Source organism: Oncorhynchus mykiss, chromosome 3 (assembly GCF_057628025.1).
Source record: "Oncorhynchus mykiss isolate SJ-2025 chromosome 3, ASM5762802v1, whole genome shotgun sequence".
Taxonomy (NCBI): Eukaryota; Metazoa; Chordata; class Actinopteri; order Salmoniformes; family Salmonidae; genus Oncorhynchus; species Oncorhynchus mykiss.
In genome coordinates this window covers 69,766,488-69,787,949 of record NC_143024.1, presented here as the reverse complement: position 1 = coordinate 69,787,949, position 21,462 = coordinate 69,766,488, and the positions used below count along the sequence as shown (strand labels likewise).

General features: G+C 40.1%; 1 protein-coding gene across 2 annotated transcripts; it reads left to right on the top strand.

Moving 5' to 3' along the window:
• The first annotated feature begins 1,708 nt into the window (after positions 1-1,708).
• klhdc3l (kelch domain containing 3-like) lies at positions 1,709-14,121 on the top strand. Of its 2 annotated transcripts, none has more exons than XM_021597477.3 (9): positions 1,709-1,843; positions 7,194-7,419; positions 7,703-7,785; positions 7,922-8,000; positions 8,269-8,312; positions 8,657-8,777; positions 8,971-9,157; positions 9,937-10,044; positions 10,258-14,121. In XM_021597477.3, exons 2-9 carry the CDS (start codon positions 7,251-7,253, stop codon positions 10,790-10,792), a joined length of 1,326 nt encoding a protein of 441 aa, XP_021453152.2. In that variant the 5' UTR covers positions 1,709-1,843; positions 7,194-7,250; the 3' UTR covers positions 10,793-14,121. The 2 variants fall into 2 exon arrangements, with proteins under 2 accessions (XP_021453152.2, XP_021453153.2); XM_021597478.3 differs by having other exon boundaries at positions 1,715-1,820.
• The last annotated feature ends 7,341 nt before the right edge of the window (positions 14,122-21,462 follow it).

Below are 21,462 nucleotides of genomic sequence, written 5' to 3'. Positions count from 1 at the left end.
AATATAAATGCAACAATTTCAAAGATTTTACTAAGTTGCAATTAATATAAGGAAATCAGTCAATTTAAATAAATACATTAGGCCCTAATCTATGGATTTCACATGATTGGGAATACAGATATGCATCTGTTGGTCACAGATACCTCACAATTTTAATGACAATGGATTAATGATGTACTAGTGGCAGATGTGACAAAATGTTTACCATCCAATTTAATTAGCTAAAATGGTATTGTTACTTAAAAGTTCACTTTAATATAGAATAACCAATTACATTAACCCATTTTAAACTGGCATAACATGGTTATTGTATGGTAACAATGGTCATCACAATAGATTAGTAATCTACTAAAAATATATCAAGTTCACTTAGATCTTGCTGTGAAGCTGTGTGTGTGTGTGTGTGTGTGTGTGTGTGTGTGTGCATCTGTGTATGTCTGTGTACTGTGTTCGTATGTCATTACTGTAAACACATCTTGCTTTAATCAATCAATCAAATTTATTTATTAAGCTCTTTTTACATCAGCCGATGTCACAACGTGCTAGCTATACAAAAACCCAGCCTAAAACCACAAACAGCAAGCAATGCAGATATAGAAGCACGGTAGCTAGGAAAAACTCCCTGGAAAGGCCGGAACCTAGGAAGAAACCTAGAGAGGAACCATGCCCTGAGGGGTGGCCAGTCCTCTTCTGGCTGTGCCGGGTTTAGATTATAACAGTTTAACATTTTAAAATTATAACATTTTAACAATTTAATATTTCCTAAACAGCATCACCGTTAGGCTACTGCAGCATCTGCAGCCGCACTCTAATCGTGATATCAAAGAAATGTTTTATAAGGCGCAAAAATTAAATACATTATTTTTTATCATTTTGATTATGGAATACTCACTACGTGTGCTTCAAACTGTTTAATTGGAATTATTTGTAGCTATATCGTCTCTATCTGTGCATGAGCGTGCATCCGACTCAGTTTCCCTACCAGAAAACATACAATACAGTAAAGTGGAAACGTGCGGATGGCTTGACCTCGTTTTGCGAGTGTCGGCTCACTTGACCTCAGTGCATTACTGAGGGGTGCAACTCAATATCAGGAAGGTGTTCCTAATGTTTGGTATACTCAGTGTATATGCCATAGCAAACAATACAAAAACCCTGTAACCTTTTATTACGGGAGAATATAACAAGTACAAATATTACTCTTCATCCCCACAAGTCAATTATGTTTGAATATGTAATATGGAACAGTACATTAGCCAGCTCTTTGTCCTTAATGTACAGAATTGAGGGCCAATTCTTATTATGGAACCAACAGATAAGATTTCATTACTAATTTTGGATATCATTTTTAGAGGGATATTTTTCCAGTGACAGAAAATATTCCACTGATCTGGCATTTGATAAGGAATATAAATCACCTAATTGTCATAGACAGTATGCAATAATAACTTTTTATAGGTTCAAGGTCAAGTTTGAATGGAATATTTCGTTATCATAAACAATCACATGCTTTTCATAGTGGCCTATCTCGTGCTTCTTATCTTTTTCTCCTTATGTCATAGTAGCCTATAGTAGTAAAGTGGACATATGCAGATTACACTGACAGGCAAACATTTACATTTGACTGTAATATGTGGGTGCAAATAGTAGCCTACTATCACGTGCTTTCTCCAGTGCTGGGGAAGAGTTTCTCATTTTTCAGTCTAGAGAAACACCCACACTTCCTGCTCAAACCACAATATGCCCCTCCTTCTGAATGAAATGCTCTTCAAAGCCCGGATGATCACTGCGGCGCAGCAAAACCCAATGAAGATTAACGGGTGAGATATCCGCTCTCTAATCGGTAATTTTGTTTTCTATGATGTAACTTTACATTTTCAATGTATAGACTATTCAACGATGCAGTAAGTGAGTTCAGCTTTGGCTGTGTAGGCTATGTAGCCTAGTAAAATGTAGCCTAAAAGGAAAATAAAATACATTACGTTTTTATTAGCTATTGAAATAGTGGTTTTGGTTAATTTTTCGTAAGGGTTTTATAATGATATATTTCCACAATGAAACCAACAATTATTCTAATGCCATAAGTAAGACATTGCAAATCATCTATTCATTTTATTTTACACAATGAAACATTTCTGGCCAGTGACCGTGCTCACATTGTAGCTAAACTTTTGTCACTTGTGAGTTTCTCTTCTGGAAAAGACACTTCATGTAATGTACTGTATGTAGTAGCCTATGCAAATGATATTTGTAGAATAAGTATCCTTGGCTACATCTTGAGATGTAGGTGTACTTTTAATTTTACTGACTAGGTTGTAGTAGCCTATAACAGCATGGAACTATAAAGTCAGTAGGAGGAATGTGGTAAGAAACAGACACAGAGTGAAATAGCGTGCCCTGAGTGTTGAAATAACGGTCACGTGCCCCTCCTAGACGTTCTCTTCCAGAGATGTCAAACTTGTATTTTTCCATGATCTGACTATTCCTTCGATTTCGTAATAACAATGTAATAATAGTTTGTGCTTTGTAGTTTGTAATAACATTGCAACGCACCTTTCTTAATCCATACCTTTCTAATCAGGGTAGGCTAGTTGATTGAACAGAGAAATAGAAGCCTTCAGAAAATCACTTGAAAACAGTTGAGATAGAAGAATATAATATAATATCAGTGAAGGAATTGACTATATAATTTCCTGTTCACATAGGGTATGCCTTCACACAGTCATGGGGCTGTGTTTATGCTTCTCAATTTAATCAGTGTCATATAATATTGACTCATTTACAATGATCTAAATTCTTAATTCAAGATAGAGGAAGATAGGTACTGCTCCCAATGACCTACTTGCTTTTTAGAACACAAAAACAACCTTGAGGTTGGGGGCCCCCCAGATAGCATATGAACATGTCATAAGCAATGGCAAAATGTGTAGAATTGCAGGAAATTAGCTTTAACGGTCGACTTTGGGCACAAGAAACGATCCAACTCCTTCTGATTTTTTTTTACCGAAATGAGGTATGCCTTTGGTGGTTCATCGATGTGTCATTCTGGTCATGAAGGCTGTGACTGGCCTAGCTAGTTCATTAGCTAAGCTAGCCACTTGTAGCTAGCTAGGAACTCCTCCAGTATGTGTTGATGTCATTTCACATGATTTATTTTTGGACAGAGATCAGTAAGAAATGGCACTACCGTAGCAAAATATCGTATTCCTAAAAAAAACAGTAACCATTAAATTACCTGATATGGTGCATTTATCAGTTATACAGTTTAAAGCCTTTGTTTTGGGTTTTTCCCCAAAGTCAACCTTTTAAAGTAACTGTCCAGTGTTTCCAGATTTATATGAAATATGATCTAGAATTAATTACAATATGAGTGAAATAGTTTTCCTTCCAAAAATGTTATAAATAAGTATGTTAAAGGTCCTGAACAGTCATTCTGAAAGGTACTTTTTCTCTCATGGCAACTACCAGGAAGCTTGAAAAGACAGGCTGAGTGGGCGGGGAGATTATATTCATGAGTTCGCCTTGACTGACAACTCTTTGAAATGCCTATGTCAAGCAACTTGGATGCAGTGAGAGGTGTTGCAGTATCAATGATCTCAAGCAAATTTGGTGATACACAAAGCAACTCAAACAACATTGAAACTGCATCAATTATATATTTAAGCAATAAGGCCCAAGGGGGTTTGGTATATGGAAAACAGAAAGGAAAATGCCGCATAGGACTGTTCACCCCCACCTGGGATATGGATGCCTGATGAAGACCTAAGGGTCGAAACATTGTTATAAATAAAATCACCTGGGAGCATGAGCAGCAGTGTGCAGCGTTTTCCATTCTGTTTTCTATGAGTTTGTCTACAATTCGAGCACCTGCGGAAAGAACCAGGATGTGCGTATGTTCTTCAGCTTTTGTTGGTGTGTGTCGTGTCTTTGGCTATGCCGGATTAAGTGATATGACATGCTATTCTATAAAATCCTTTCTCTGTAATTAATATTACCTGATTGAGCTAATCATGTAAATGTAATTAACTAGAAAGTCGGGGCACCACAAAATAATATTTATAGAGCTGTTATCTTCCGAATAAACTCTTAAAGACCTAGTAATATTTTACATCAATAGCAGTCAATATTAATCGTCACCTTATTTCAGTCTCATCTGAAAGTTGTAAATTCTTGGTTATCTTCACGAACCCTGGCTAACAAGTTGAATCAGCAATACAAAATTGGGTTTAATTATTTATTTACTAAATACCTAACTAATCACACAGAAATACATATACACAGATTGAATCATACATGATTACAAGTTATGTCGTAAAGGAAAACATCCCTAGCGGACGGAACAGATATGACAGCTGGTTACACAAAGAACGGGTGTTGGGTTTGAGTGAAAGAGCGGGAAGACTGAAGAACAAAGGGAGAAGCGATGTCTCTATCGGGCCGTAGGCAGCTACTCTATCGTAGATACAGAATCTTATGCATTCTATATTACCGGCCATTTGGAAAAGGAAAATGCAATAAATATTTACTCTGAACTGCGCTTCAATAGGTCGGTGGTAGATTGAAGGCCGTGTTGCCCAATAGAGTCCTTTGAAGAGTGTCTCTGGTGGAAATGTTGTAGTGTCGTCGTTGTGTGGTAGACGGGATACTCTGTCTGTCCTCTCCTAGCCCACGTTTACAGCGGCTGCTGCTAACTCAACGGCTAGGAGGTATCACTTCTATAGTGAATAAGAGTTCATACCATTCGCAACCAAAGCTCATGCTGAGGTTGGCTTCATTCTGTAGTTATTATTTGAACCCTTCTGACATCGGACCATCATCCTAATGTACCTGGAACAAGAGGTTACATTTTCATCAAGGACTTATATAGTGGAGGGAGAAGGGTGTGTTTCATAGTTTATAGCCCTGCACCATGTGAACGCTACAAGCACGCCTGCTGCTCCTACGGGGACAGCAGAGCCCTAACCTTATGAAAACTCAAATCTCTAATTTGGAAGCTAAAATGACATTTAATCTTTTCACCAATACTTTTATATTTAAACATTTGAATTGCATAACAATTCCATGTGAATCTGATAACTATAAAGTGTAGACTTTCCCAGATACAGTTTAGGTCAAAAATCTGCATAAAAACAATATTCACATTTTCCCACCAGAGATGTTTCCATCTACTATTTCAACTATTTTGGATTATATAGCGAATGTGCAAACACTGGTCATGGCACATGCACTCTAGCCAACAGCTGGCAGATACAGAGCAGGTATAGCCTACCAGGCCTACATGAGATTTTTATAGACAAAATAGCGAGATTATTTTTATTTGTCAAACGGCAGCCAATCATTGATCATCATGTCACCAGAATAATATCAATATTTATTAGAAAGTAGCATCAAGCTCATCACCATGCACTTTCACCACCCTGTGAAGTTCATCATAACTTATTTCATCTGTAGCATAATAAACTGCAAGTCCTAGTGGGAGGACCACACGACATGTTATGGCGTGACATCGATATGATAGTTATTATATCAATATTTGCATATAAAGGTGCATCATTTTTTGCATAATTAATTTTACCGACACAAAAAGATCCCATCTTGTCAAACGTATTTTGTTTTGTCAACATTTGGAAAGTTTATGGACAAATCTGCTGTTTCCATCAGGCCTGTCGTGACATTTGTAATCCGACATGTAGGCCTACTTTACTTGCATAAAAACGTTGGATGGAAACCTGGTTTGTGTCAAGAAAATGTCTTACTTGTTTCACCCTCAAACACCAAGTTAGGCATACCTATTTTCAAAATATGTCATCATCACTGTGAATCGTGAATGATAGGCCTAATTCTTCATGTTTTACCGGTGAAATGTCCAAACCTCGTCTGCATACCAATCATTTGATTTCAATCAGATTCATGGGAATATGAATTTAGATCTTCTTGAATTACTGTTTTGTGAGCGAATTAGACCAGATGTTGTTAAACTATAAACATTGTATTTTGTTTCAATCAAAGTATATATTCTGCCTCGTGGCAGGTGCGGATTTTGGCGCATCTTAAAGCTAACCATCCTAAAATCTCACAAAAAATGTGGAGTTTTTTTTTTGTAACAGTAACATTATAGGCCTATTATGTCATGCTATTATATTCAGTTCTGTTATAATATGAATGAATCATTATGTGATCTTGCGAGACATTGCTTCGGAATACATTTTCCAGAAATATTTTTACCAGCTCTGTGTAGCACTATACCCCTGGAGGGGACTGTGGATCTGTTTCTGTCCATTAGCTCGTTAGTACGTTAGTCACATGCGATATCTCAGACAGCACTGGCCCAATGTTGATGAAACTTGGGTGAATAATATGTCTTGCCATAGAGATTCACATTTACAAAATTACACTGATTGGCCCAAGGGGGAGCTGCATCATTCGTGGTGACAACATGTGTACTGTTGCCATGGTTACTTGTTGCTTGTTTGTACTCTACAAATCAATATACTATGAATATTGAAAAAACCATACAAAGTACTAAGACAAATGTCTCTTTTTGGGTATGAAGCTGACTGTTCTGATTATATAATGAAGTACTTGTATACAGTTAGCCTGGTCCCAGATCTAATTGTGCTGTGTATGTTTGGCCTGGCAAAGTTGGCAAGACAACATAGCAGATATAGGCTCAGGCTATTATATAGTCATAAGAGTGTGAGGAGTTAAAATAATGAATATGTTGCGTGCATAGGGAAGTCTCCTCGCTGCTTTACCCACAGAGTCAGGTGCTCTGCCTGTAGAGGGTGTCAGATGAGCACACAAGCATACTTCAGCAGCAACAACAAATGCTGTCTTGGTAACTGTCTATGTAGGACTGTCATCCATACGTTGGCGACATAATGGAGTGTGGTGGTGGCCGACTTTGTGTCCTGACCAATGGTGTTGCCTGGGGTTGCAGTGCATTGTCTATTATATTAGGTGCCTCTTCAAACAGGTTTTTGTCACACCCGGGGACAGAGAAGCCGTTCATAATCCAGGGAACTTGTCCATTCCCCTCAGAGAGAAGCATGACATCAGAAACCTCACTGTTAGTTTTTTCCTGAGGATAATAGTTCACTGTTTTGGTTAAAGATTTCTTCACTGTCACATGACACCTGTAGTGGTTAGTGGTTGACAACTAGTGTTGCTGTGCCCTATTCTTCACCATGCAGTCATTTTCCTGAGGAGAATAGCAGCCCAATGACAGCTGAGATTGAGGATGCCCTAGGATGAGCCGGAGGAGCAGTAGCAGCCCCAGCCTGTGGACCGTACTGCCTCAGAGTGGCCCTGCACCATGTGAACGCTACAAGCATGCCTGCTGCTCCTACGGGGACAGTGTCTTTGTGTTGGGAGGGAGGGAGAGCCACTCGCTCAGGGACTTCTGGAGGTATAATGTTGGTAAGTGACTAGTCTCTGGTGACAGGCTGTTAATATAGCTGGCCAGCATGCAGCCAATATTTTCTTCTAGGTTCATTAAAAGATTAGTAAGTGTCAGATACACTATACTTTTTCTAAGTCATAATTATTATAACTTTGTATATATTGTGACCTGGTCTGCTACAAACTGTATATGTCAGTTATGCAGACTGTGATTCAATCATGTTATAACAGTGTTAAACAGTGATGTTGTTACACATTAGGAATGTGGGTATGGACCTAACCACTGTGTGTGTCTATGTAGTACGCAATGAGTGGACAGAGTTGGACTGTAGCTGTGAGGCAGCACCTGAGGAGCTTCAGGAACATTCCATGGTGGCCCATCAGGTAGGGTTCTATCTATGTCATCTGTATGGTTATATCAAGGTAATATCAATGTCATTGTATCTCAGACTGCTTAGCATTGCTGTACATGGTAGGCTTCATGTAGCTCAATGTTGATTGTAAATCATTATCTTTACAGGGTGTTCTGTATGTCTTCGGTGGAATGATTGATTCTGCGTACACTATATGGAAAACCCCCCTCTGGGTGTTTGATATTGGTAAAATCCACTGTGGGCAACATACACCTCAATAACTACTGACACAATCATAATGATCCAACAACATCCAAAACACTCCTACTCCTCACAAGAAAGAAGTGTTAAAACATGTGCAATCTGGCATTTAAAATCCTACCTGACAACATAAAAAGTTGGTACTTGCTCACAGTTCTCACAGGGAGTGACGGCAAAGAAAAGCTGCCATTCTGCCTTTGTTTCTCTGTGAGTCCTGCACAGTTGTCAGTGTCCTTTCTCATATCTCTTGCAGTGAAAGAGCAGTGGGTGTCCTGGCAGGATAGGAACCCCCCTCAGGTATGTAATGTAAAAGTAAATGCTCCATATACCAGGGAAATTGAGTGTGATAATGTAACCATGCTCATTTTCCACAGCTTGCACTCGCACAAATGCACCACTATAAATTATTAAAAGAACAGTACATATGAATTTGTATACCCTCTCATATCAAGTACGGTTTTAACTGCAATGAATGAAAAACATAATCAATTGATTAACTAAATGTAACAACAGCATATGGTAGCTCTATAAACTGGCCCATAGCATGATTAATAGTAATAGCTGATCAAGTACGGTTCCCATGCTTTGTACTGATATTGATGACATCCCTCATGGCCGTCCATATGCTAACATGTTAACAGAATCAAGTGCCAGTCAACAGGAAGGGCCACAGTGCCGTGGTGTTTAGCTCTGCCATGTACATCTACGGAGGATACATTGACATGAGAGCCTCATCACAGGAGTTTTGGAAGTTAGAATTTGGTGAGTTAGACGTTTTCTATGGATAGATCATTTGGTTTTCGTGATTATCATTTAATAACAACGCATTGCTGTCACATTTCCAGAGAAAACAATAATGATGTCATGACTGGAATATGTTTTGAATTTCTCAACACTTCACTTAACACTGTCTTGTGTGTGTGTGTGTGTGTGTGTCCATCCATGTGTGTGTCAGACACTATGTTGTGGTCTCTGCTGGACTGTACCCAGACAGAGGTGGGTCCTGGTCCCAGACACAGCCACTCTGCCATGACACACCTGGACTGCATGTACCTTTTCGGGGGTCTGAGAGGCCTGAGGGAGCAGAGGGATCTGTGGAGATGGAACTCTACCAGTCATTCCTGGAGCTGTCTCAACGCCACGTGAGTGATCTCTCTCTCTCTCTCTATCTCTCTCTCTCTCTCTCTCTCTCTTTCTCTCTCTCTCTTTCTCTCTCTCTCTCTCTCTCTCTCTCTCTCTCTCTGCCTCTCTCTCTCGCTCTGCCTCTCTCTCTCGCTCTGCCTCTCTCTCTCTCTCTCTGCCTCTGGGGTTTCACTGGATACTACAGATCTGTGAAAGTAGTTTTCAAGGGTTCAGGCACTGACAACTTTCAATACCATTATGGAGAATACTTTTAGGACTGTTCCATTGGCTCCATTGTACTGGGTAAGCTAAGTCAAGCTCCGGTCAAGTATTTGAAAAAATTTGAGATCATGTATTTGACCCAGGTCTGTTTCAGGCACTGACAACCTCAACAGCCTTATGGAGGGCAATATCATGTCAATTATAATGTCTCTTTATGGGCTCAGTTATTTTGTGTGGCAATTTGTTCAGCGTTTCTACTCTCAACAGGAAATGCAAAACAGCTGAAACCAGACAATGTTATCTGGCGCCGAGCCACCAGATTCATTTGCTTAACTTGTAGCTTTAACCTCTCACAAACCTCTATCATAATTCACTCTTAATTTTTATGTTTGAATAAATAATTGGGATTGTGCAGTTTATGTACACACAGCACATTAAGTAAATCAGCAATCTAAGTGATGTTATCTTTTCCACACAAAGCAAAAAAACGAACAATAGACGAATTGTGTTGCTGGTTTAACAATGCGTTGTGTTGTTTTTCCTTCCTTCCTGTCTGTCCTGTGGATGTGTTATACAGATCAGGACCCTCTAAGCTGGTGGGCCACTCAACTGTGGTCTACCGGGACAGCATGCTTCTGTTTGGAGGAGGAGAGAGCCAGCACACACCCAGGAGCTGTCTATGGAGGTACAGCTTCACCATTCAGACCTGAGTCACTCTTCACATTTTGAATGGAGTTTCTATCGTAAATGGTGGTGTAAGAGAAATAGCGTCCTAAATAATAGTAATAACTATAAGTCAGAAGTATGAGAAATATCTAGAGTGCGCTTGCTGAAGCAAGCTACACTGAATATATAATAATATAAGATATGCCATTTAGCAGATGCTTTTTATCCACAGGTACAGCTTCACCACCCAGACCTGGGGGAAGCTAGCCGTGCTACCCGGCTCCAACCCACCTCCCCACAGGATCTACCACTGCTGTGCTGGCCTGGGCCCTAGCTACCAGCCTTCCGTGACCACAACCACCAGCACCACCCTGATCCCCAGCACCACCATCAGAAACAGACTTGACAGCAAGATACGGCCGTTCAAGAACAAATGCTTCCCATCCCCCTCAAAGACAGAGGGCACTATAGAGCTGGAGACGTTTAGTAGCTCGGAGAAGCTATTGACTGAAGTGGAGGACTATTGTAATGGTCTAAGTGGGAATGACACTCAGCTGTTGGGGAATTGTCTGACCTTTGAGAACCAGGAGGCCTTCAGTAAGCAGTGGAGCTGTGAGAATATAGAGGAGAATGGTTCAGGTAAACCAGAGGAGAGCCATGAGAGCATAGCACAAAACCTGCCTGATTTGCTACTGGTGCTGGGGGGAAAGCCCTTAGTTAGACACACGGTCATCTCTGTGTGGCAGATGACATTGGCTGACTTCTGAGCTTTGAGAGAAGGGATGGCATTTTATAAACTACAGTGCCTTGGAGAGTATTCATCCCCCTTAGCGTATTTCCTATTTTGTTGTGTTACAACCTAGAATTTAAATAGATTTTTTGTCGGGATTTCATGTAATGGACATACACAAAATAGTCCAAATTGGTGAAGTGAAATGAAAAAAATTACATAATTACTTAAATAAATAAAAATAAATAAAAAAATGGAAAAGTGGTGCATATGTATTTACCCCATTTGCTATGAAGCCCCTAAATAAGATCTGGTGCAACCAATTACCTTCAGAAGTCACATAATTAGTGTGTGCAATCTGTGTCACATGATCTGTCACATGATCTCAGTATATATACACACCTGTTCTGAAAGGCCCCAGAGTCTGCAACACCACCAAGCAAGCGGCACCATGAAGACCAAGGAGCTCTCCAAACAGGTCAGAGACAAAGTTGTGGAGAAAGTACAGATCAGGGTTGGGTTATAAAACAATATCTGAAACTTTGAACATCCCACGGAGCACTATTTAATCCATTATTAAAAAATGGAAAAAATATCGCACCACAACAAACCTGCCAAGAGAGGGCCGCCCACCAAAACTCATGGACCAGGCAAGGAGGGCATTAATTAGAGAGCCAACAAAGAGACCAAAGATAACCCTGAAGGAGCTGCAAAGCTCCACAGTGGAGATTGGAGTATCTGTACATAGTACCACTTTAAGCTGCACACTCCACAGAGTTGGGCTTTATGGAAGAGTGGCCAGAAAAAAGCCATTGCTTAAAGAAAGAAATAAGCAAACGCATTTGGTGTTCGCCAAAAGTACAGTACTCTGGTCAGATGAGACTAAAATTGAGCTTTTTGGCCATCAAGGAAACCGCTATGTCTGGCGCAAACCCAACACCTCCCAATACCCCGAGAACACCATCCCTACAGTGAAGGGAGCATCATGCTGTAGGGATGTTTTTCATCGGCAGGGACTGGGAAACTGGTCAGAATTTAAGGAATGATGGAAGGCGCTAAATACAGGAATATTCTTGAGGGAGACCTGTTTCAGTCTTCAAGAGATTTGGGACTGGGACAGAGGTTCACCTTCCAGCAGGACAATGACCCCAAGCATACTGCTAAAGCAACACTTGAGTGGTTTAAGGGGAAACATTTAAATGTCTTGGAATGGCCTAGTCAAAGCCCAGACCTCAATCCAATTGAGAATCTGTGGTATGACTTAACGATTGTGGTACAATAGCAGAACCCATCCAACTTGAAGGAGCTGGAACAGTTTTGCCTTGACGAATTGGCAAAAATCCCAGTGGCTGGATGTGCCATGCTTATAGAGACATACCACAAGAGACTTGCAGCTGTAATTGCTGCAAAAGGTGGATCTACGAAGTATTGACTTTAGGGGTGTGGTGGGGGGGTGAATAGTTATGCACACTCAAGTTCAGTTTTTTTGTCTTATTTCTTGTTTGTTTCACAATAAAACATATTTTACATATTCAAAGTGGTAGGCATGTTGTGTAAATCAAATGATACAAACCCCCCCAAAATCTATTTTAATTCCAGGTTGCATGACAACAAAATAGGACAAATGCCAAGGGGGTGAATACTTTCACAAGCCACTGTATTTAAAAGAAAAATGTATATATTTATATGGAAATGTATCACAAAGCGTGGTGTGATGCAGCTGTTGATGCATAGCGTTCCCATGCTAAGGTGTTATTTAGTCCACATATCAGTCCCAAATATACTGTACATATCTTAATCTTTGTTAATTCAGCTGAATAATCGTTCAGTTTTAAGAAAACAATTCAGCAAATCTATTTAGCAGAGAATCCCCAAAATAATCATTGTACCTATATTCCCAAGTGTTATGTTTTAGATAGTTAAAAAAAGGACATTGTTGTCAATGTTAAACCAAGTGTTAAACCACATTAATTATGAAATTGTTTGTACTTAAAAATATTGAATTTTTTTATGTTTTGTGTTTGTGAAAATGGGAGAATATCCCCAATTAACACATTGGTTTTGAAATATTGTACATATTTTAGCAATTACATTTACTTTTGATACTTAAGTTTATTTAAAACCAAATACTTTTTGACTTTTACTCAAGTAATATTTTACTGGGTGACTTTTCATTTTCTATTATGGTATCTTTACTTTTACTCAAGTATGATAATTGGGTACTTTTTCCAACACTGCCGGTTTTGAATTAATCTCCCAACAATTTTCCTGTCCTGCTAAGCATTCAAAATGTAACAAGCACTTTTGGGTGTCAGGGAAATGTAAGGAGTAAAAAGTTCATTATTTTCTTTAGGAATGTAGTGGAGGAAAAGGAAAAGTTGTCAATAAATAAATAGTAAAGTAAAGTACAGATACCCCAAAAAACTACTTAAGTAGTACTATAAGTATTTTTACTTAAATACTTTACACCACTGAAAACCGGTCACTAGGGGCAACATTGAGAGCTATTACCATCAAATAGGGTGTTGGGGATGGCGGATGAGCTCCAGCTCCGAGGGTCAAGTTTTCAATCCCAGGGCTAGACCCTCGTTTTGCATTTTGAATTTTAACCCTATCCCAAACCTTAACCATTACCTTAACAATTCTGAATGAATTCCTAAACTTAACCATTGAAATGTTTGTTAATGGTAAAATATCAGATTCTGCAATGACACTGAGAGCTTGTTGGTCATTCCACCAATTAGGTGCCTTTTGAGTAGTAAAAAAACAAAACAAAATTTTACTTAATTTTAACATTCTGTCATGAAGAGCAAATGTTCAAGTTAATAATAAACGTGTTTTCCCATCTTAAATTTAAACAAAATACTATAGTAAGTGCCTATTAAAGTAAATATTCACCCATTTGAATGTTATATTGTTTGTGTGCATCTCTGAGCAATGTTCTATCGGTTCCCTGGGTCAATTCATGTTTTCATGTATATCTGAGAAATTGCCGTTCAAGCAGACAGAAATTTGGCAGGTATGAGGTAGCATTGAGATAAAGCCGCTCTCACTACACTGTAAGTATTTTTTTAACAGGGTGGATCAGCTTTAATATAGCGGATAGATTGTAGGTTCCATCAATGTAATTGTCTGCATAATTTCCAATCTCCCATATATTTTTGGGGTATACATACACATATCCACATCTGTGACCCGATTCAGGAAACTAGGCGTATGTCGCAAGTTACAACTTCACAGGAGAGCCGTTTGAACGTTATACATTTTTTTTGACAGAAATGCCTTCTCGACCATGTGCACTTTCATGTGCCTTAATAACAAACTTGTATGCCATGTGTAAATACAAATAAAATTGTTAAACTACGAGCCTAGTTTGTTTATCCACAGAAAAAGACAGCAACCGTCCCGCTAGCCATGATTGGCTGAGATAATGAGTGGGCTGGACATGCCGAGAGATGAGTTTGGATTTGTCTGCGGTGTAGCAGCTTGTGTCTATAAAAATGAGCTGCTCATTATGAGTAGATAATCCTTTCTACTACAGTTTTTACGAAATATATAACATTAGCCATGAAGAGCTGAAAATATGTTGCTACTGCTCTCAATAACATTGCTGCCCTGAATTTATCAGGCACAATCGACAAAGGTCAGTGGGAAAAAATTGTGATGGGCTACTTTCTGGAGGATGTTCATGCCATTCTGACTCTGACTCTGAAAATGTAATAAAAGGGGTTGCAGTCTGCCATGAAGCTTTCATCCATGTATTCGGGTAAGAATCTAGCTACAGTTTCAGATATTATACGTTTTTAATTTTGTCAGAAAGTTGTTTTCATTGCAAGTTTATTTTTTTATTTGTTTATTTTTTTTGAATTTTTACCCCTTTTTCTCCCCAATTTCGTGGTATCCAATTGTTGTAATAGCTACTATCTTGTCTCATCGCTACAACTCCCGTACGGGCTCGGGAGAGACAAAGGTTGAATGTCATGCATCCTCCGATACACAACCCAACCAGCCGCACTGCTTCTTAACACAGCACGCATCCAACCCGGAAGCCAGCCGCACCAATGTGTCGGAGGCTACACCGTGTAGAGGACTGAGGGTCTTCCAAATATTGAAAGTGTTATTTTGTAAATGTATGTTTTTTCTCAATTTTTTTGAGTGGGGGTGTGTTAGAATACCATTTTGGTATTTTGTACAGTATATAGTTATTCCATTCAAAATGTATAACTTCACCAATTTGGCCACCTGGGTGACTTCATGATAAATGTCATGTAGCACACTCATTTTGGAAGTTATCATTCTGAAACTTTGCACAAGTACTGTTGCCCTCCTATTTTTTTCACTGAAATTGTCCCCATCATCCTTTCTGAATGTTTGTTTTGTCTTGTTCATTTTAAAGATGATGATAAAACAATAAAAATGAAAAAACGTATGCTAAACCAGATCTATTGTGTTATATTCTCCTACATTCAATTCACATTTACACAAATATCAGAGTGTTTTCTTTCAAATGAAATCAAGAATATGCATATCCTTGGTTCTGAGCCTGAGCTACAGGCAGTTAGATTTGGGTATGTCTTTAGGCGGATATGTAAAAAACTAGGGGGGTAGCTGTAAGAGGTTACGCTTTCTGTTAGCTAGCCAGCTGGAATTCGATGGCTGGCTTGCTAGCTAACATTAACGTGCATGTATGAAGTGTGTGTAACGTTAGTGATATTTTCTCAGAATGCCATTTCGCATTGCTAGTTATAGCATAATGTTAATAAGCTAACATTGAACCTATATTCTTAACTTTAGCTAGCTATGGCAATTGGTTTGTATTGCTAGTTAAAGCTTGCTGTTAGCTTGCCAGCTAAAGTTCAATGGCTGACTTGCTAGCAATGACAATTGGTTTCTATTGCTAGTAACGTTACACTATGGATTGGGATTTTAGCTCATTTTTTTAGCTAGCTAGCTAGCTAACGTTAACATCACATCTATCACAGACCCCAAGTTAAAGTAGAAACTCAGAGCTCCAAAATAATATATCATACACAGCATTGTTGAGGAACAATGGGAAAGTAATTCTACTTTGAAAGTTGATAAACTTGTAAACTCCCTTTTGAGATAAGGGCCTTTGAATGTTTTGGTACCTACTGGAGACAGGGTTCCCACCGCTTCTTAAACATCAAACTCAAGGACTTTCCAGGCCCAATTCCCTCAAATTCAAGGACCCAACATGGCATAGTTTGAGACACGGATCAAGGTTAATTACTGTTACAACACTGAGAATTTTTATAATGAGAGAAGCTTGAATGTGTGAACACTTCTCAATTGTACTGTTACAGTGATGGCAGACTACGTGGTCTCTTGCCTTCTCTAACACAGCACAGCAAAACAATATATTGTGTAAATTGAGCGATAGAGACAGAGACTCGAAGAGCTAAGTAATTCTTTGTTTATTTCATTAGCACCAGCTTAACAACACAAAACATGTCGCAGAGCAAAAACATGACCTTTTTTCATGAACATGACCATGACCAAAATAGAAGATAAATAAACAAAAACATGACCATAAATTAAATGTTTTGCAACAATAAAAGATTAGATGAAAATGAATTGGATCAAAATAACTTAAACATTTCCACAACCAATGTGTTCTGGGGTTGTTGGCTTTTTGATTAATTTACTTCTTCTTTTTGTATCACTTACTCATTGAATAGTGTTTTGCCCTTTCTCAAACTGTTAACTTTTTAACATTCACTTTTTTGTTGAGTAGTGTTGCTATTTCAACTATTTGTGCTCTTTTATCTTTAGCACCCTTTCTCAGGCTATTGGACTTGGCAATAAGACTGAGGTTGCCTGTGCTCTCCGCTTTGAGTGCAAATTTGTCTGCTGAGGTCTAGAGAGCATTTATGTCATCTGTCAGTCTTATTTTCTTCCCTTTCAGTTCATCTATTTCATCTATAAGGTATTTTCTCTATGTTTTTTTGCTCGTCCATTCTTCTCTGTCTCTGTTCTTCTTGATGTGTCACATACCTCTGCCTTGCAGCTACCACTGACATCAGCAGCGGTCTGTCAATGCACACATGCATGGCACCCACAGCTCTTATGTGGTCAACTATATATCTCTGCGCTACATACGAATCTTCCTTCAAGTTCTCCACTTCAATCTGCCGATTGATGGAGAATCTACGCTCTACTAAGGCTTGCCCGTGTGACAGTAAGAGGAGTTGGCGGCAAAGTCTCCATAGATTTCTGAGCTCTTTGTCCTTTGACATGTACTCATGTAAAAATGTGTTCACGCTGTCTTGGACAGGATCAAAGTTAGCAAACTCTGAGTGTTGGGCCTGGACAATGTCATCAATAAAATGTGAGTATTGATGAATGATGTCATCACAATCTTCTTCCTTCACCCAATGTATATTTACAAGGTAGGTCAGGGCTTTTTCAATTTAGCTGTACACAGCATCTTTCCAATTGTGCCTGCAATTTCTCTTGGATCCAAGAAAGAAAGATGCGAGACCAGAGAGTACTTCAATGGAGATCTCAATACGTTTATTAACAGTTTTGAGCATACACTTTTTGCAAGCGATTTTGAAGTCCATCAATGTTTTCTGTTCAATTTTCTTCCCTGCGGACAACTCTGTCACAATTCTTCGAGTAACAAAGCCCAAGTCGGCCTGTGACGAGTCGATGTGATTGGATGACTGGCTCACCTCGACATCAAGACGTTTTTGAGGGGTCTACGCTTCTTTCATGAGGGCTGGCTTAATGAATCTGCTCATCAAGCTCTTAAGCAGCTTGAACAAGTCTGTAGAGAGAAATGGCACCATGGGCTTATCGGTCTAGTAGCGTGTGAGGAATGGTGTCACGTCTTTGCTCGTTGACAAGAATAAATTCAGTTTTGCTGTCTTGAGAGGGTCCTTAACAGCCTCTTGAATCACCTAAAATGACTTTGTGCCTGTATTTGGACATCTCTTCTCTACAGAGTTCACATTTGTTGCCATATGGGGTAAAAACTCTAAAGCTCTTTCAAGCACCGGCGCATTTTCAACCCACCATGTCTTGCAAAACTTAAATGGCAGTGGGGATCTGATGATCCAATGATGTTAAAGTAGTCCTCCCTGTCGGCTGGAGTATCCTTCAGAAGTTGGTACATAGCATGCAGTATACTATCAACTTTCCACTCTGTTTCTTCCACTCCCTTCTGAAATGCTCCATGTACTATATGGAGACCGCACCTGCCAACGTTTATAAGGTGTACATCAAAATCTAGGAGGGACTTCTCAACCTTTGAGTAAAATGACCAATTTACATTTGGTCCATCTATGGAGATCTGAACCATGTTTTTCTTTGGTAGATCTTCGGTGCTCTTCTCATAGACCGCTTTAAGGTCCAACACAGTCACATGTCCCATAAAGTGATTTTCTGTTAAGGCTCTCATCAAAGAGAAGTACATAGTCCTCCTCCCCAGCAGACAGTTTTTTAGACAGTTTTTTAGTTTTTTAAGTGCTTGAAATTAGGAGCCAAGCCACGTGTGTACACAGCTGGAATTGTTGCGCAGCATGCGAAGGTCTTGGCTATTGCACTGTCTGAGAACATCGATGAGAACAGCACACCCACGAGTAAAAAAAAGAAGAATTCTGTTTCTAGCCTGTGTGTGAACGTGTGTGTCTGTGTGTGTCACAGACAGAATATGAACTATGAAAACAAACATAACATTTTCCTAAAAATAATTTAATGTTACAGGTGACTGCTTATAAACCATGCCACTCAGACTCCATAATATTCAGACACCACAGTGTCTCAGCCCGCAATGTGTCCTCTTTGGGTACGCCAGTAATGATGTCTTGAGGAGATGGTGAATGTGGTAGCAGTTGTAGAAGATTGTCTACGTGGTGATGTAGATGACGATGACTTTTCCACATAGTTCAATAGAGTGTGAGCTAGAGTGTAAGAAAATAAGTGTCCAAGTCTGATGAAGGACTAGCTAGCTGGCTAGCATTAGTCATTAAACGTTGTCACTAACAACTCTAGTGAACATCCTTTAACTAAATGTAAACTTTCAGCTAATGTTAGCAAACTGTCATTTATTTTAAATGTTCACTGTCCAGTGGGTGGGTCTGGCTTAAGAGGTTATTTTCCTGACACCACACTCCGGGGGACCTCACCTCCTCCCTGTAGGCCGTCTCGTCGTTGTTGGTAATCAACTGTAGTGTCGTCTGCAAACTTGATGATTGCGTTGGAGGCGTGCATGACCATGCAGTCAGTGGTGGGAGTACAGGAGAGGGCTGAGAATGCACCCTTGTGGGGCCCCAGTGTTGAGAATCAGCGAGGTGGAGATGTTGTTCTCGAGCTTGGTGACGAGTTTGGAGGGTACAATGGTGTTAAATGCTGAGCTGTAATCGATGAACAGCATTCTTACATAGGTATTCCTCTTGTCCAGATGGGTTAGGGCAGTGTGATTGCGATTGCGTCGTCTGTGGACCAATTGGGGTGGTAAGCAAATTGGAGTAGGTCAGGGTGTCAGGTAGGGTGGAGGTGATAGTCTCTCAAAGCATTTCATGATGACGGAAGTGAGTGCTACGGGCGATAGTCGTTTAGCTCAGTTGCCTTAGCTTTCTTGGGAACAGGAACAATGGTGGCCCTCTTGAATCACGTGGGAACAGCAGACTGGGATAGGGATTGATTGAATATGTCTGTAAACACACCAGCCAGCTGGTCTGTGCATGCTCTGAGGACGCGGCTGGGGATGCCGCCTGGGCCTGCAGCCTTGCGAGGGTTAACACGTTTAAATGTTTTACTCACGTCGGCTGCAGTGAAGGAGAGTCCGCAGGTTTTGGTAGCGGGCCTTGTCAGTGGAACTATATTGTCCTCAAAGCAAGCAAAGAAGATGTTTAGTCCGTCTGGGAACAAGACATCCTGATCCGTGATGGGGCTGGTTTTCTTTTTGTAATCTGTGATTGACTGTAGACCCTGCCACATACCTCTTGTGGCTGAGCCGTTGAATTGCGACTCTACTTTGTCTCTATACTGACGCTTAGCTTGTTTGATTGCCTTGCGGAGGGAATAGCTACACTGTTTGTATTCGGTCATGTTTCCGGTCACCTTGCCCTGGTTAAAAGCAGTGGTTCACGCTTTCAGTTTCGTGCGAATGCTGCCATCAATCCACAGTTTCTGGTTTGCAAAGGTTTTAATAGTTGCTGTGGGTACGACATCGCCGATGCACTTGCTAATAAACTCGCTCATCGAATCAGCGCATTCGTCAATGTTGTTGTTTGACGCAATGCGGAACATATCCCAATCCACGTGATCGAAGCAATCTTGAAGCGTGGAATCAGATTGGTCGGACCAGCATTGAACAGACCTGAGCGAGCTTCCAGTTTTAGTCTCTGTTTATAGGCTGGGACTAACAAAATGGAGTCGTGGTTAGCTTTTCCAAAAGGAAGGCGGGGGAGGGCCTTATATGCGTCGTGGAAGTTAGAATAACAATGATCCAGGGTTTTACCAGCCCTGGTAGCACAATCGATATGCTGATAGAATTTAGGGAGTCTTGTTTTCAGATTAGCCTTGTTAAAATCCCCAGCTACAATGAATGCAGCCTCAGGATATGTGGTTTCCAGTTTACATACAGTCAAATAAAGTTTGTTCAGGGCCGTCGATGTGTCTGCTTGGGGGGGAATATATGCGGCTGTGATTATAATCAAAGAGAATTCTCTTGGTAGATAATGCGGTCAACATTTGATTGTGAGGAATTCTAAGTCAGGTGAACAGAAGGACTTGAGTTCCTGTATGTTGTTATGATCACACCACGTCTTGTTAATCATAAGGCATCCGATAGCGTGTCTCGAGTGAGCCATGTTTCCATGAAGCAAAGAATGTTAGTCTCTTATGTCTCTCTGGAATGCTACCCTTGCTCGGATTTCTTCAACCCTGTTGTCAAGACACTGGACATTGGTGCACGATGTGCCCGTCTCCGGAGCCTAACCAGAAGACCACTTCGTCTGCCCCTTTTACAGCGACGTTGTTTTGGTTCGCCGGCTGGGATCCGATCCATTTTCCTGGGTGGTGGGCAAAACACAGGATCCGCTTCGGGAAAGTCTGGTCGTAATGGTGGTGAGTTGACGTTGCTCTTATATCCAGTAGTGCCTCCCGACTGTATGTAATAAAACCTCAAATTACCTGGGGTACCAATGTAAGAAATAACACATAAAAAAACAAAATACTGCATAGTTTCTTAGGAACGCGAAGCGAGGCGGCCATCTCTGTTGGCGCCGGAAGCTCATATTTGTAATAATGTAGGTAGTTTATGCAAAGGATGTTACCTCTTACCAGTATTGCCATAACAAAAATTACATTTTGGGAAGCAATTATTATTTTAACAAACAATAATTGTGATTCATCCTATATTGTCCATTAGATCTTTACTCCCTAGCAACAGTTATTTGATGCATACACACACACAAACACTCATACACATTCAACCCCTTTCCCCCACAAACAACCATACACTCAGATGCTCAACAGTTGTTCCATCCCAGAGCCCATCTCTAGAAAGGCCTTGATTTACGAATGCATATACAGTTGCAGCTGTATGAGAAGACATGCAAAATTGAGTAAAAATGGGGAGATTTGATTAACCATTGTCACGTCTTAGGTGACGGAGGTCAGATATACCCCCTTCCCCTGAAACACCCACACGCGGTCCCCCTTTGTGACATTATTCCC

What these genes read in the sequence shown, in the direction of transcription:
- klhdc3l (XM_021597477.3), top strand. Translation starts at nt 7,251, where the DNA reads ATGAGCCGGAGGAGCAGTAGCAGCCCCAGCCTGTGGACCGTACTGCCT. An exon ending in CCTCTGGGTGTTTGATATTG is followed by an intron (nt 8,001 to 8,268) that starts GTAAAATCCACT and finishes TATCTCTTGCAG; the next exon opens with TGAAAGAGCAGTGGGTGTCC. An exon ending in AGGATAGGAACCCCCCTCAG is followed by an intron (nt 8,313 to 8,656) that starts GTATGTAATGTA and finishes ACATGTTAACAG; the next exon opens with AATCAAGTGCCAGTCAACAG.